This window comes from Phoenix dactylifera, chromosome 7 (genome assembly GCF_009389715.1).
Source record: "Phoenix dactylifera cultivar Barhee BC4 chromosome 7, palm_55x_up_171113_PBpolish2nd_filt_p, whole genome shotgun sequence".
NCBI classification, from domain to species: Eukaryota; Viridiplantae; Streptophyta; class Magnoliopsida; order Arecales; family Arecaceae; genus Phoenix; species Phoenix dactylifera.
In genome coordinates, this window is record NC_052398.1 from 7,128,800 (window position 1) to 7,141,353 (window position 12,554).

The window sequence follows — 12,554 nt, forward strand, 5'->3', positions numbered from 1 at the left end:
TAGATAGAGTAAGGTTTTTATTCTAGCCTATATGTTGGCTGAAGTTATCAGTTTTTTTACAATATGGGTCGCTTGCTTGTCTAAAATCATAATCCCTTGCTCATGGCTAATATAAACCAATATATATATATATAGTGACAAATTCAATATCAATATATTTGGCCAATTTTTGTTAATCATTCTTGTACAATATAATATATTGATTATTAACTTTTGAAGTCGATAGCTTAAATTGACAACTAATGATGGATATCGATATCTCAGTCAATAGCTTAACATTTCAGTCCATGTTGATGTCAACCCCCCATCCAAATGACCAAGATCTCTCAGCCTAAAATCCTTGAGACAAGGAGGTTAGAATAAAAAGAGAAAATTAAACAAAAGAGGCCTATGTGGCGTATCAACAATGAAGAACATCTTCAGAAGAAGGGGGTGTGTCCTACTGGCTAGCCAAAGAGGTGGTCACCTAGCTACTCATGACATCGTATTTAGGCAGAGCTCTTGATCATCTTGAACTTCCAACATTTCCTTGATAAATGCATAGGAACTCATGTGGCTATCGCTAACCGAACCAACATTTTAGAGTTCCATTCTAATTCTTGATCTTGAATATTATATGTAGTCCTAATGCATATCATGATGATCCAAACCATGGTACCCTGGCCATGGATCTTGGAAGGGACCAAAGTGCAGAATAATATCCAATTGATCTATTATAGCTTTGTTTCAAAGCCATGCACGCCAATTTACCAAACTGCAGAACAATGTCCAATTGATCTATTATGTTGTTGATTTAAAGCTATGCATGTCAAATGTACCTTCTGTTTGAATTAGAAATATATACATATATAAAGAGTGAGACCTAGAAATATTACCCTCTGGGTTTAGAGGAGACAACTGCTCCTACAGCTCTTGGACAAGCCTGCCTTGTTTTTAATGCGTAGGCCCTAGTGGAAGAAAGGAAGCAGAATGAAATGAAGCCACAGGAGACCTCATTTACAGCAGAGCTTAATGACATTGAATGGAGTCAGGGTTTCTACTTAGTGAAATATGCCATATTGTTTCAAGGTGAAGGGATGTTCTTGGTAATATTTATTTAGAGAAAGATTTACTGGCAGCTGTCATATGACTTTCTAATCTACCTTCTGATGATGCCGATGTCCATCCATTTTTACATCATTGCTAAAGAATGATGCATGCTTTGTCATTTATTGAGATTTTTTACAACTACAGTTAGATGGCGAGCTATACGACAAACTATACTGAACTTACGTTATGGAATTTTTCTAAATATCTTCCACAACTTTTTAAAATATTTTATTTTCTAATTTTTATGAATATATTTATATTTACTTTAAAATTTTGATTTATCTGTTCTATCAAAAAAAAAAGAGAGACGTTCTTGGTATACAATTAGATAGCATGCATCCACACCTTAAATATTATGCTAAATAAAGTAGGGTCACTTTCTATGCATAGGCTCCTCCATTCTCTCTGGTCTCAGAAGGTTGACAGGGCAACTTAAAACGAGACTTTGTGAAGGAATTGGGATACGTCTACAAAGTAGAAACTACGGGAGTATGAGTTTTTTTTTTTGGCTAAAACGGGCATTTCATATAATACGGGTATGAATACATCCAATAGAATCTGCAACCAAAAGGTCCCGAAATGCACCGGGCAAATCATCCTCACCAACCAATAGGGTGCCTCCTGAGTGGCTTGCAACATACGCCGCCATCCAGTCTGCCGCCCCGTTAGTCTCACGATATACATGCATAGCCCGAAAGGTAATCTCCTCTCTCACTATCAACCATATGTCACGGAGCAAAGGATGAACTCCTCCATCACTGCGAGTGCCCTGCTGGATCCAGCTGATCACTATGGCCGAATCGCCCTCCAAGATAAGGGATAGATGCATTGGTTGAGAAGCCTTTGGGACTCGGAAAGACCACCTTGGGCTGTTGCCTTCAGCTCACCGGCGGTTTACCAACCGTAGTTGCAGCCGCGTCATACTCTCACATGATGGATCAAAATATGAAATAAAAGAGAAGCTATTATTATTCTTTTAAATTTTCAATAGAATAATTTTACTTTCACATAATAATCAAATATGAGCATTATAATGAAAGAGCTGAGATGGGCTAAGATGATGCCGTTATATGCTTTAAGTGATTGATTTTATCAGAATCCTTGGATCCAAAATAATACATGCAAATTTAATTGGTAGTAGCACAGCACTTTATGGTGCAATATCAGAGTCCATGCCCTATCTTACCTAATATGATGGATAAAAATATAAAATAAAAAAGAGACTAATTCGAGAAAAATCGGACATGCATATAGAAGCTGTTGTAAACTCAAAGATTACCAGCTGGAGACTTACATCCTTTATTTTTTCCAACTAGATATGAGAAAGCTGTTGAGCCATAACCTAGCTGTTATTTATCAAACATTGAAGGGCAAAAAATGTAAAGGGCCCGTTTGGTTCGCGAGAAGCATTTTCTCTTATAGAAATATGATTTTTGGAAAGCAGATTCATGTAAAGATGATGCCTAAAGAAATACTTTTGGCGTGTTTGGTTGACCATGGGAAAGTGACAGATTTTTAGAGTGTTTATGTTTGGTTGACCATCCACTTTTCTGAAAAAATTATGTATATTTTTCTGAAAAAAATAAAAATATTTTAATTACCGGCTCACGGAAAAGTAACTTTTTCATGAAACGTGGAAATCATATTTCTACGGGAATATAACTTTTCCGTTTCTTTCTCCTGAAAACTTCAATCAAACAAGAAGCATCTCTTTACTGTTCCGTTGACCATACTTTTTCCCCTCTTTTTTTCTGTGAACCAAACAAGCACAAAGTATGATAACTCCATAATTTACTTTGCTATCTTTGGCTACAATAATTTTCTTTTATGCAGGACTATAAGTTGGGATGAACACTGATGGTATACAAAGCTTATTATTGCATGTTCGTAGAGGGTCCCAGTTTACCCCCTCAAAGTACTCTAGCTACCAAGTGGACGAACCAATTTGATTCAAATGGCGGTTTTCTCATCCGAATTGTCACAAGCAACTAGCAAGATGGGGCATCGCAATCTATGGAGCCCAAGGGTTGTCTCCATAACTTTCCATTCTTAGACGCTGCAGAATGGAAGCTAATGTCACCACTATTAAGTGGGACCTAAAGCTATTTACCTACACGATGCCTCTTTTTCAAAATAGAGATTGGTGTGACACATGTACTAAAGCAATTTTCTATTTTTTGATTCGCTATATTTATGTTGCAAATTTTATTCTGACTTCATAGCTCTAAAGAAAAATTCATGAATCTAACTTGTATTTCGTGCAAATTTTTTCTAACTTAATTTTTATTAAAATATTTTAAAAAATAATAATAATAATTTCATTTTTTTATAAAAAAATAATATCAGCCTAACAATAAAAAAATATTACTGACCGATATAAGTTGTTATGTGATTTCTAAAATCACTCTAACAAGACCATGCTAACAACATTATGGTCGATGTAAGTTGTTGCGTAATCTCTAAAATTATGCTAATAATTTATTTTAAGAAAAAAACTCGTGCACTTTTTTGAGCAAACTCTATCTCATGAGGCTATAAATTTTTTCTTTTTTTTATGAATTTGTCTAGCAAATATTTTTATTAAAAATTACCAAGTCCTTTTTTTTTGTTATTTTGAGACATCAATCTCATTCCACCTGACCAGCCCAACAACCGATTAATCTGCACACATTTGATCAAACATCTCCAATCTAGCATGTAATGTGTCTATCAACCATAGAAATTGCGTCTACAGTAGAAAAAACAATAGTTTTTAAGCAAACTATATTTCATACACCCTTACGGCTTATTCACCTTCCAAGCAACGTAGACGTAAATCATCAATTCCCTTTATTTTATAATCTAACATTCTCCTCACATGCCTTCCCATGTGCTCCATCTTTTATATATATATATATATAACTAATAACCTATTTAGTACTTGAAGCAGAGCTCGCCAGCTACGGCAACCCCGGCACTAGCAGCCACCCGAACAGCGCCGCGAATGCCTCGCCCTCGTCCCCCCTCCCACCGTCGTCATCATGTTCTCTATGTACTACGAAGGACGACGTGAAGAAAACCAGGTGGCGCCAATGTATCACCGGTAGGCAACGAAGAAAGGAAGACAGAGAGGAAAAAACAAAGAAAGCTCTGGCTTTCTAGCTTTTCTTCTATCCTCCGAAGCAAAGCACCGCTCCTGGACTGGAGTCCTCATGGCGTCCAAACTACACCCCAAAGCCTGCGGCGAAGGCATGAGGCAGAGGGTGAACCGCTGCCTCACCAAGCTGTCGGACCGCGACACCGAGGCCATGGCCGCCTCCGAGCTCGACGCTATTGCGAAGTCTCTAACGTCGGATTCTTTCTCGCCCTTTCTCTCCGCCATTGCTGACACTCGGCCTACCGACAAGACTTCGCTCCGCCGCCACTCCCTCCGCCTCATATCGCTTCTTTCTCATTCTCACCCGGCTTCGTCGCTCGCGCCGCACCTCCCCCGCATGCTGACCGCTGCCCTCCGCCGCCTCCGCGACCCGGACTCCTCCGTCCGCGCCGCCTGCGTCGACGCCGTCCGCTCAATGGCTGCCTCCCACCCCGCCGCCGTCGCCCCCGGCCTCCTCCGCCCCCTCGCCGACGCCCTCCTCCACGAGCAGGACCGCTGCGCCCAGATCGCCTCCGCCCTCTGCCTCGCCGCCGCCGTCGACGCCGCCTCCACCGACCGGGATCTCGCCCACCACCTCCAGCGCCTGCTCCCCCGCCTCGTGAAGCTCCTCCGGAGCAACGCCTTCAAGGCCAAGCCCGCCCTGCTCTCCCTCCTCGGCAGCGTCGCCGGCGCTGGCGGGGCCTCAACCCCGGCCCTCCTCGGTCTCCTCGTCTCCTGTCTCGTCGAATTCCTCTCCAGCGAGGACTGGGCCGCGCGGAAGGCCGCCGCCGATGCTCTTTCCCTCCTCGCCGTCTCCGAGAAGGATCGGTTATCTGGATTCAAGTCGTCTTGCCTCTCCTCCTTCGAGAACCGGAGGTTCGATAAGGTTTGCTCTCCTCCAAGATTTCGCCAATCGATACCTAAACTTCTGCTGGATCTGTATATCCATTTGGTGTTCTTTACATTCTCATCTCATTTTGACGGTGCAGGTGAAGATCGTTCGTGAATCGATGAATCGGATGCTGGAGGTGTGGAGGGATATTCCAACGGCTCTCGATACTGAGTCTGATGCCCTGCCGGCATCCCAGCCACCGTCCAATCCTTCTCCTGGAGGTGATGAATGAGTCATATACTCTATATACATACATGTATCTATGCATGTGTATTCATGTATTTAGGTATGCATCTGTCTCCGTATATCTACATGTATGTATTTGTGTACGTATACGTGTGTGTATATACATGTATATATGTGTGTGCGTATATAACTATATATGTATATATGTGCGTATTATAACTTCTCTATCTCTTTTAAGTCTATTCTCATCTTTTCCAGGTATGGCACTTAAAGATTAACTGCTTCCTTGACAATTTTAATCCTTGAGAAGTTTTGCTGCATCTGATATATATATATTCTGGATCAAATGAGTGCGATGATTCTCAATTTTTCCTCTTAATTTATACGAATTTTGAAAATAGTAGTCAGTTCTGTTACCATGATAATGTCGAGAAATTTGATTGCATCTGATATGTAAATATTCTAGATCAAATGAATGCATGAGCCCTTAACTTTACTCTTATTCCATGTGCAAGTTTTGTAAACTAATTATATGAAATAAATGAATTTTGGATATTGAATAATGGATTTCTGAATAATTCTTCTCTGCTTGTGAGTTTGGATGGGGCAGGAAGTGCAAGTGCTGGGAGATACCCAATGGCTTCAGTAAGTTCGAGTCCTGTCCAATCTGCTTCCCCTTCAATTACAAGGAGGAGTGGATGCTTATCCAGCCGATCGCCTCCGCCTGCTGCCTCACCAATTCCTACCACCAGAAAGAACACTCCTCCGATCAGGAATAAGAAATTGTCCCCTCCTTCATTCCGTAAAACAGACCATAAGCAAAACTCTGATTGGCGAGTTGAAATTGCTGTTCCCAACATGCATTCGGTTAAAGTTGTAAGTGAAGACATGATTTTGAAAGTTCAGGAACAACAACGGATAGAGGGCAAAATCAGATCCAAGTTAGAAGCAAGAAGAATGCTCTTTGAAAAGAATGGTGAAGATAAGGGAAACAAATTGGCTGGGTTAAAGTATGCACCGCGCATGGTTCCATTTCAAGGTACTGGGAGCTTGGAATCAACTGCAGTGGCTGACGATACTACTGATGATCTTAATGCAGCACACAAGGATGGTGAAATTGCTGTTCCCAACATGCATTCGGTTAAAGTTGTAAGTGAAGACATGATTTTGAAAGTTCAGGAACAACAACGGATAGAGGGCATAATCAGATCCAAGTTAGAAGCAAGAAGAATGCTCTTTGAAAAGAATGGTGAAGATAAGGGAAACAAATTGGCTGGGTTAAAGTATGCACCGCGCATGGTTCCATTTCAAGATACTGGGAGCTTGGAATCAACTGCAGTGGCTGACGATACTACTGATGATCTTAATGCAGCACACAAGGATGGTGACCTGTCTTTGATTCACAGGCAGTTGGTTCAGATTGAGAACCAGCAGTCTAGTCTGTTAGAACTTCTCGAGGTAACTTCTCTGACATGCCAAATGGTTTTCCTGCCAACTAGCGTTAGATTTTCTTGGTTGCTATTTAAAAGTTTTGCATATCACTGGAAATGCTGTAAAATTATGGTTATTGCATGTTTTCCATAATTGTCTACTTAAGTATATGATTTTAAATATGACATAGTGACATAAATCTCTTTCTCTATTGTTGTTTTTATTTATCACATTGATTTTAACTGCTAGTGAGTACTTAATTCTGTCTTTTCTGATGTATATGCAGCCAGATAGTTTTGAGGTTGTTATGTCTTTGAGATGCAAACTTTATTTATGTACTTTCCAGCATTTTTGGCCTCTTTTGACTAGTTACAAGCATCTTGTTCCATATTAACATTATCCGAACTGAGTATGTAATCATATCTTGGGTTGCTGCTGAAATCACTTTGGCAGTACAGAATTTTGTATCTGCCCGGTTGAAAGTTGAATTTTGGTGATCTTGATTGGCATGAGACACATTTCAGGTGATGCTGTTGATCTGCCACAGTTTCTGAAATCAAAAAGTCCTGCTTCTACCACATTCATATTATTGCTCGTTAACTTTGAAGAAACCAAGAATCTTATGAACCAGATCTTAGAGAATCCAAACTTTGTTTGCTCCATTGCTTCTAAATTCTAGAATACTTAGATAAACATATGAAACTTACAAGCATAAAAAGACCTGGAATGTCATTCTAAGACATCGGTTTTGACTTTGGATTCATTTAACTTCAAAGCTTGATGCACAAAATGTGCTTAGAAAACAATTTTCTTTCATGGTTTAACCCTGTAGTATCATTGTTTAGTATGGAGTATATGTTTATGTATACTACTTCAGAAATATTCAGCACGTAATATTTTTTGAGTAGTTTTCTCAATTTTTTTGAGTTTATAACATATCCCCCCTTCCAACACGCAAAGAAGAGAGAGAGAGAGAGAGCACTCTTGATCATAATCCACTCAATCCAAATTTTCCATTATTGGATGGTGTAACTAGATAAAAGATGCTGTTATACATAAGTGAAATGCAACTTAAGGCTATACCTTTCTTAAAATAACAATCCAAATATACTTGATTTAAACATGTCAATTAACATGCACTCGCATGAAAGAATTCATAATGTTGTCATTTCAAGGCAGGGCTTTAGGATGTTCTGTTCTCTTAGGATGCTGTTTAAACCAGCAACAAGCTGCAGTGGTGAAGTCTGTAAGAAAATTTGGAAAACATTTCTTTGGCAGCAGGAACTGATGTACTGGCAAGCTAATGGTTACATTGCAACATTGGGGGGGTGGGGGTGGTTAAAACAGCATAAGAGAGCTTGTGCTGATAGTACAGATCTAGTTTTACTGGGTTGGATAAGAGATTCTTGCAGAGACAGTATGCTTCAGCTTGTAGCAAAGATTTAGTATCTGGCTGTTAGACTTTATACTAATAGAAAGATCTACTTTTTGGAGATGATCCCAGCAAACACTCATAAAAACATGAATGTCTAATGAAGAGAAAATATATGGGATGTAATAACTCCTGGTATGAAGCTGCAAGTAGTCCACAAGTACAGTAAAAGAACTACCAGAACAGTTTCCAGAGTCTCCTGTTATTCTGTTATGATTTGGGGAACATTTCCTAATTAATTTTCTAATATAATCAAATTATACAAATCAGAATATGAAACAACTTTCCTATTTGATTAGAATGTTATCATTTGCAACTCCAAGGATACAATGCCCTTTTTCTGGAACCAAGAAACTTCCACCAGGAGGGTTCGATCCAATTTCCGTGAAATGCCATGGTCATCATAGCTTGTAGCCTGTTTATACAAGAAGCAGATAGCGCTCTGCTATTTGTTAATAATACCCATCCAAAAGACAAAGCAAAAATGTGAATCTAGAATGCAGTATAAGGCTTGTTATGATTCTGATTAAACTTTTTGATTCTGTACCTAAGATATTCTGGAGCTAATCGCTGTCTATACTGAAAAGCTATTTTGGGGAGGGTAGGGTCTTATACAGTGACAACATGGAGAAGAAGCAAATGTGAAATTTGTTGCATTTGGGACAGGGCCAAATATTTTGTTCTCCATGCCAGTTAACAGGAAATCACATCAAGGAAAATATTTGCTTCTTTTGCCAATTGCCATTTGATGGACCTTCGCCTTCTGATTGTTTGCTGGGTCACTCGGTGCAGTTCATGATAATTGCTTCATTAGAATATGTACCACTATAGTTATAAAGACACAGAACTATAAATGGTATATACGGTAGGTATTGGAGCATTGCTTCCTTTTTTCTTAGTCAGCTATAGTTCTCCTTTTCAAGCTTTATACTTTTGTTTTCCTTATATCTGGAATTGTTGCTTGGTTGGTTGGTTTTGCCTCTCATTCTGATATTCTGCAGAGGTAAAAAAGTCTAAACTTCGTTGTATTCCTTAATTTTCTTGACCGCGAATTGCAAATGCATTTTCTAAATTCACACTACTACTTTCCTTTGGGTTTTATAGAGGTTCATTGGGAGATCTCAGAATGGCATACATTCTTTGGAGACTGAAGTGCATGGCCTAGAGATGGCATTACATGTGATTTCTCATGATCTAGCACTATGTTCTGGAAGGATATCAAACAATGGTCCTGCAGTGAATACATGCTGCAAATTACCTGATGCAGGATTCCTAAGCTCAAATTTTTGGAGAAGTGAAGGCAGATATTCCTCTAGGTTATCCATTTCTGGAATGCAGAACCTAGCTGAGAAGGAGGCAGGGGGGCATTATAAGCGGGATAAGCACCGGTTTGGACATCAGGGTGGATTTATTGTCAACTCATTAGCAGATAATAACCCTCAGTCAGGAGGGAGTATGGAGGTTGCTTCACAAACATGCTAAAAGAGTGCAATTCATGATGCTGGAAATGACATAACAAAATGGCAAGAAGCAAGATGAGGTTTCGCAGAACACAAGGTAAATAATTGATTTCTCATTTTGTTCACACTTAATACTCCCTTTGTCTTAGGATTTGTCAAGATCCTGTGAAGTTCTTCTGTTATGTGTGGGCGTTCACCCTGAGAATCATTTTGTACTAGACTAGGGAGGAAAAAGCGATGGTAACCATGCATAGCAGCTTAAGTCACAATGAGGCTACTTTGGCAAGGTGGTGAGGCAAACCAGATCAGCTGGTTTAAAGAGTTAACCCGCTTTTAAGTTATCTCTATATACTTTTTTCTATAACATCTTATTTTTTTCTGTTTTTTGTTTGATGACTAGTAAAATTTGTTTAACATTTTAATTTAATCTTCAGATCTGCATGGTTGAGGTGGAACAATTTTGCGCATACATAATCTGGTGGCAGTTTGAGCGGAGCAATTATACCTATGTTTGTTGTATTAGAATTCATCTACAGAAACTCAAAGCTGATATCAGTAGGCAATTTCTCAATTGAAGGGCATTTCTTCAAGAAAAAAATGTCTTAATCACTCTCTATCCAATAAAGATATAGTTCATCTTATCTAACAATAATAACAGCTTAATGAATCAAATGATTAATTCCTCATAATCTGAAACCATACTATGGCCGCCGCTCAAGCTGGTATTGGCCTACCAAACAATGTTCGACTACTTGATCCTGGCAACTAAAAGCTAAGAGAGAGGCCTGCCATGCAACCTTGAACTCATGCAACTGAGGAGCACTTTTGAGCACTCCATCAAGCTTGTAGATGAAATAATGGCAAGAAGCTGAAGCTTGATATATGAATTGTACTCATATGCAATGCATTTAGTGATATGTTGTTTTCCATTTTGTTGCACTAGCGATAAAGTCATTAAGCCAAACAAGATACTGTTCTGCTGAAGACTATTATAAAATAGAACAATTGTGAGAGAGAATAGCATGCACTGTACAAGTTATCAAACATATTTCAGCCAGTGCCGACCAAAAAGGAAAAGTTGACAGGCTACATGAGTGCAGGCAGGGACAAGAGACCTATGACTGCTTTCCCAAGTAATTACTCTGTTATCTTCATCATTTTCATCCAGCATTAGCCTCATAACTCAACATGGGCAACAAAATATTCCCACGAAAAAAATGGGAAATAAAATAAAAAATCATAATTAATTGATATTAGGAGGGGTTTTGTTGTTGCTCTGTGGGCAATTCAAGCTGGAATTGTATGGATAAACAGCTCCCAGCTTCTGTCAAGCTCCTTGGGGAGGGACCGAGCGCAGTGGTTTTGGTCGTGAACTTGGGGAACAGTGGGTCCTCTAAATCTTGGATAACTGAGCTTTTTCAATAGGACCGTATCTTGACATCATCTCTTTTATCCTTCTTTCACCAGAGAGTGCCCGAGAACTACGTCGTCATCTCTTTTATCCTTCTTTCACCATAGAGCGCCCACGAACTACGTCAGTGTGAAGCAAGTGGCTGTGTACATCTCTATCATCAAAAAAAGACTGTCTACATCTCATATGGACCTTGGGAATGGTATCCATCTCCCTCCAAGCTGTAGACATGATACCTGCTTGAAGCATAGGACCAGTGTTCTCGGGGCCAAGCTGAGGGCGGCATAGGCCATTCTAGGCTACGCTTGGTGCGTGTCGCAGGCTAGTGCAGTTATACTGGAGGGTGATTCGGTTGGATTCAAGGCGACACCGGTGGTAGAAGAGGATGACACTCTTTGCTTTGGGACATCCGAACTATGATCAGTGGTGACGTGGCCTTCCAGGCTAAGCAGCCAATGGGACCACGAACTGGGTGATCACGTATGTGGCTAGTCACTCTGATGGTATCCTGTAGATTGAGAAGATGAAGTTGCCTAAAGCACTTTGGAACTTGTTGATTTCTAATCTTATTGGATATATCTGTACTAAAACTATATGAATCATCCGTTTCAACCAAAAAAAAAAAAAGCAGGGAATCAGTGTCATCAAACATCATCAAAGTTTGGACATCCATTGTAATCTTTGAGCATAGTGTGAACGTAAGATCAATTGCAGCTGAAATAAATGCCCGAAGAAGCATGTTGCACTTGAAATTTTGCTAGACACATGCTCTGGTGGATGTAGTTTTTGTTGCACTTAAAAGTATTGTCTTAATAAATGGTCTAGCTTGATGGAGCCTAATCATGAGTGCTGACACAATAAGCATCTTTCAAACAACTTGGTACGCTTGAGCCGGACTTGAATAAATTTCCTTTCAGGATTGAATTTCGAGACATTATTTACAATTTGACCCATTATTCATGAGAGCATTATTCTATTGAAGTTAATATCTACATCTAGATATCTGTTGTTTGCTTCTTCCAAATTCCATTCTGCAAAATTATAAGTGAGGAATGCACAATCTTGTTCCTCTGTGAAAGCAATTTCAGCAAGTCATGGTAGGTAGCATACCAAAGACATATTAGGTCCCTCTCTATTCCAGGAAGCTTAGATAGATCCTGAAGGAACAATTGCATACTTAAGCAGAACAGGAAGCTTCAATATGATTTTTTTTTCTTCCCCACCAACAAAAAAACAACATCATGCTGATGCGAAAAAAAAATAAGAGGGGAAAAATGGGTGGAAGTTTCAAAAAGTAGCACAAACTTCTTTCTGCTAATCAAAAACACCCTTTTTCCAATTTCGTTCTTTCCATTTTAACGTAACCTTGCAACCTTCAAATTAACTGGTGACTGCCATCTTGAATTGTGCAGTTTACTTTCTTCCCGTTAGAACTCTCTCCAGCCCCATACCTGGCGAAACATGCAGTTGCTTTTTTACGCGTGTAACGCGAATCAGGCACTGTTTCTGTTTTTTTGGTTATGTTCTCTTGGATTCTT

The 12,554-nt window shown here is 39.5% G+C and overlaps 1 protein-coding gene across 5 annotated transcripts; it reads left to right on the forward strand.

The window, feature by feature from the left end:
* Nucleotides 1-3,842: 3,842 nt before the first annotated feature.
* Nucleotides 3,843-10,252, forward strand: LOC103710004 (TORTIFOLIA1-like protein 5). Of its 5 annotated transcripts, XM_039128150.1 has the most exons (6): nucleotides 3,845-5,090; nucleotides 5,194-5,317; nucleotides 5,893-6,740; nucleotides 9,250-9,702; nucleotides 9,825-9,895; nucleotides 10,040-10,252. In XM_039128150.1, the coding sequence occupies exons 1-4, from the start codon at nucleotides 4,281-4,283 to the stop codon at nucleotides 9,625-9,627; spliced, it is 2,160 nt and encodes a 719-aa protein (XP_038984078.1). In that variant the 5' UTR covers nucleotides 3,845-4,280; the 3' UTR covers nucleotides 9,628-9,702; nucleotides 9,825-9,895; nucleotides 10,040-10,252. The 5 variants fall into 5 exon arrangements, with proteins under 5 accessions (XP_038984080.1, XP_038984078.1, XP_038984076.1 ...); XM_039128152.1 differs by lacking the exon at nucleotides 10,040-10,252 and having other exon boundaries at nucleotides 3,843-5,090; nucleotides 5,893-6,140; nucleotides 6,414-6,740; nucleotides 9,250-10,029; XM_039128148.1 differs by having other exon boundaries at nucleotides 9,250-9,895.
* Nucleotides 10,253-12,554: the final 2,302 nt, after the last annotated feature.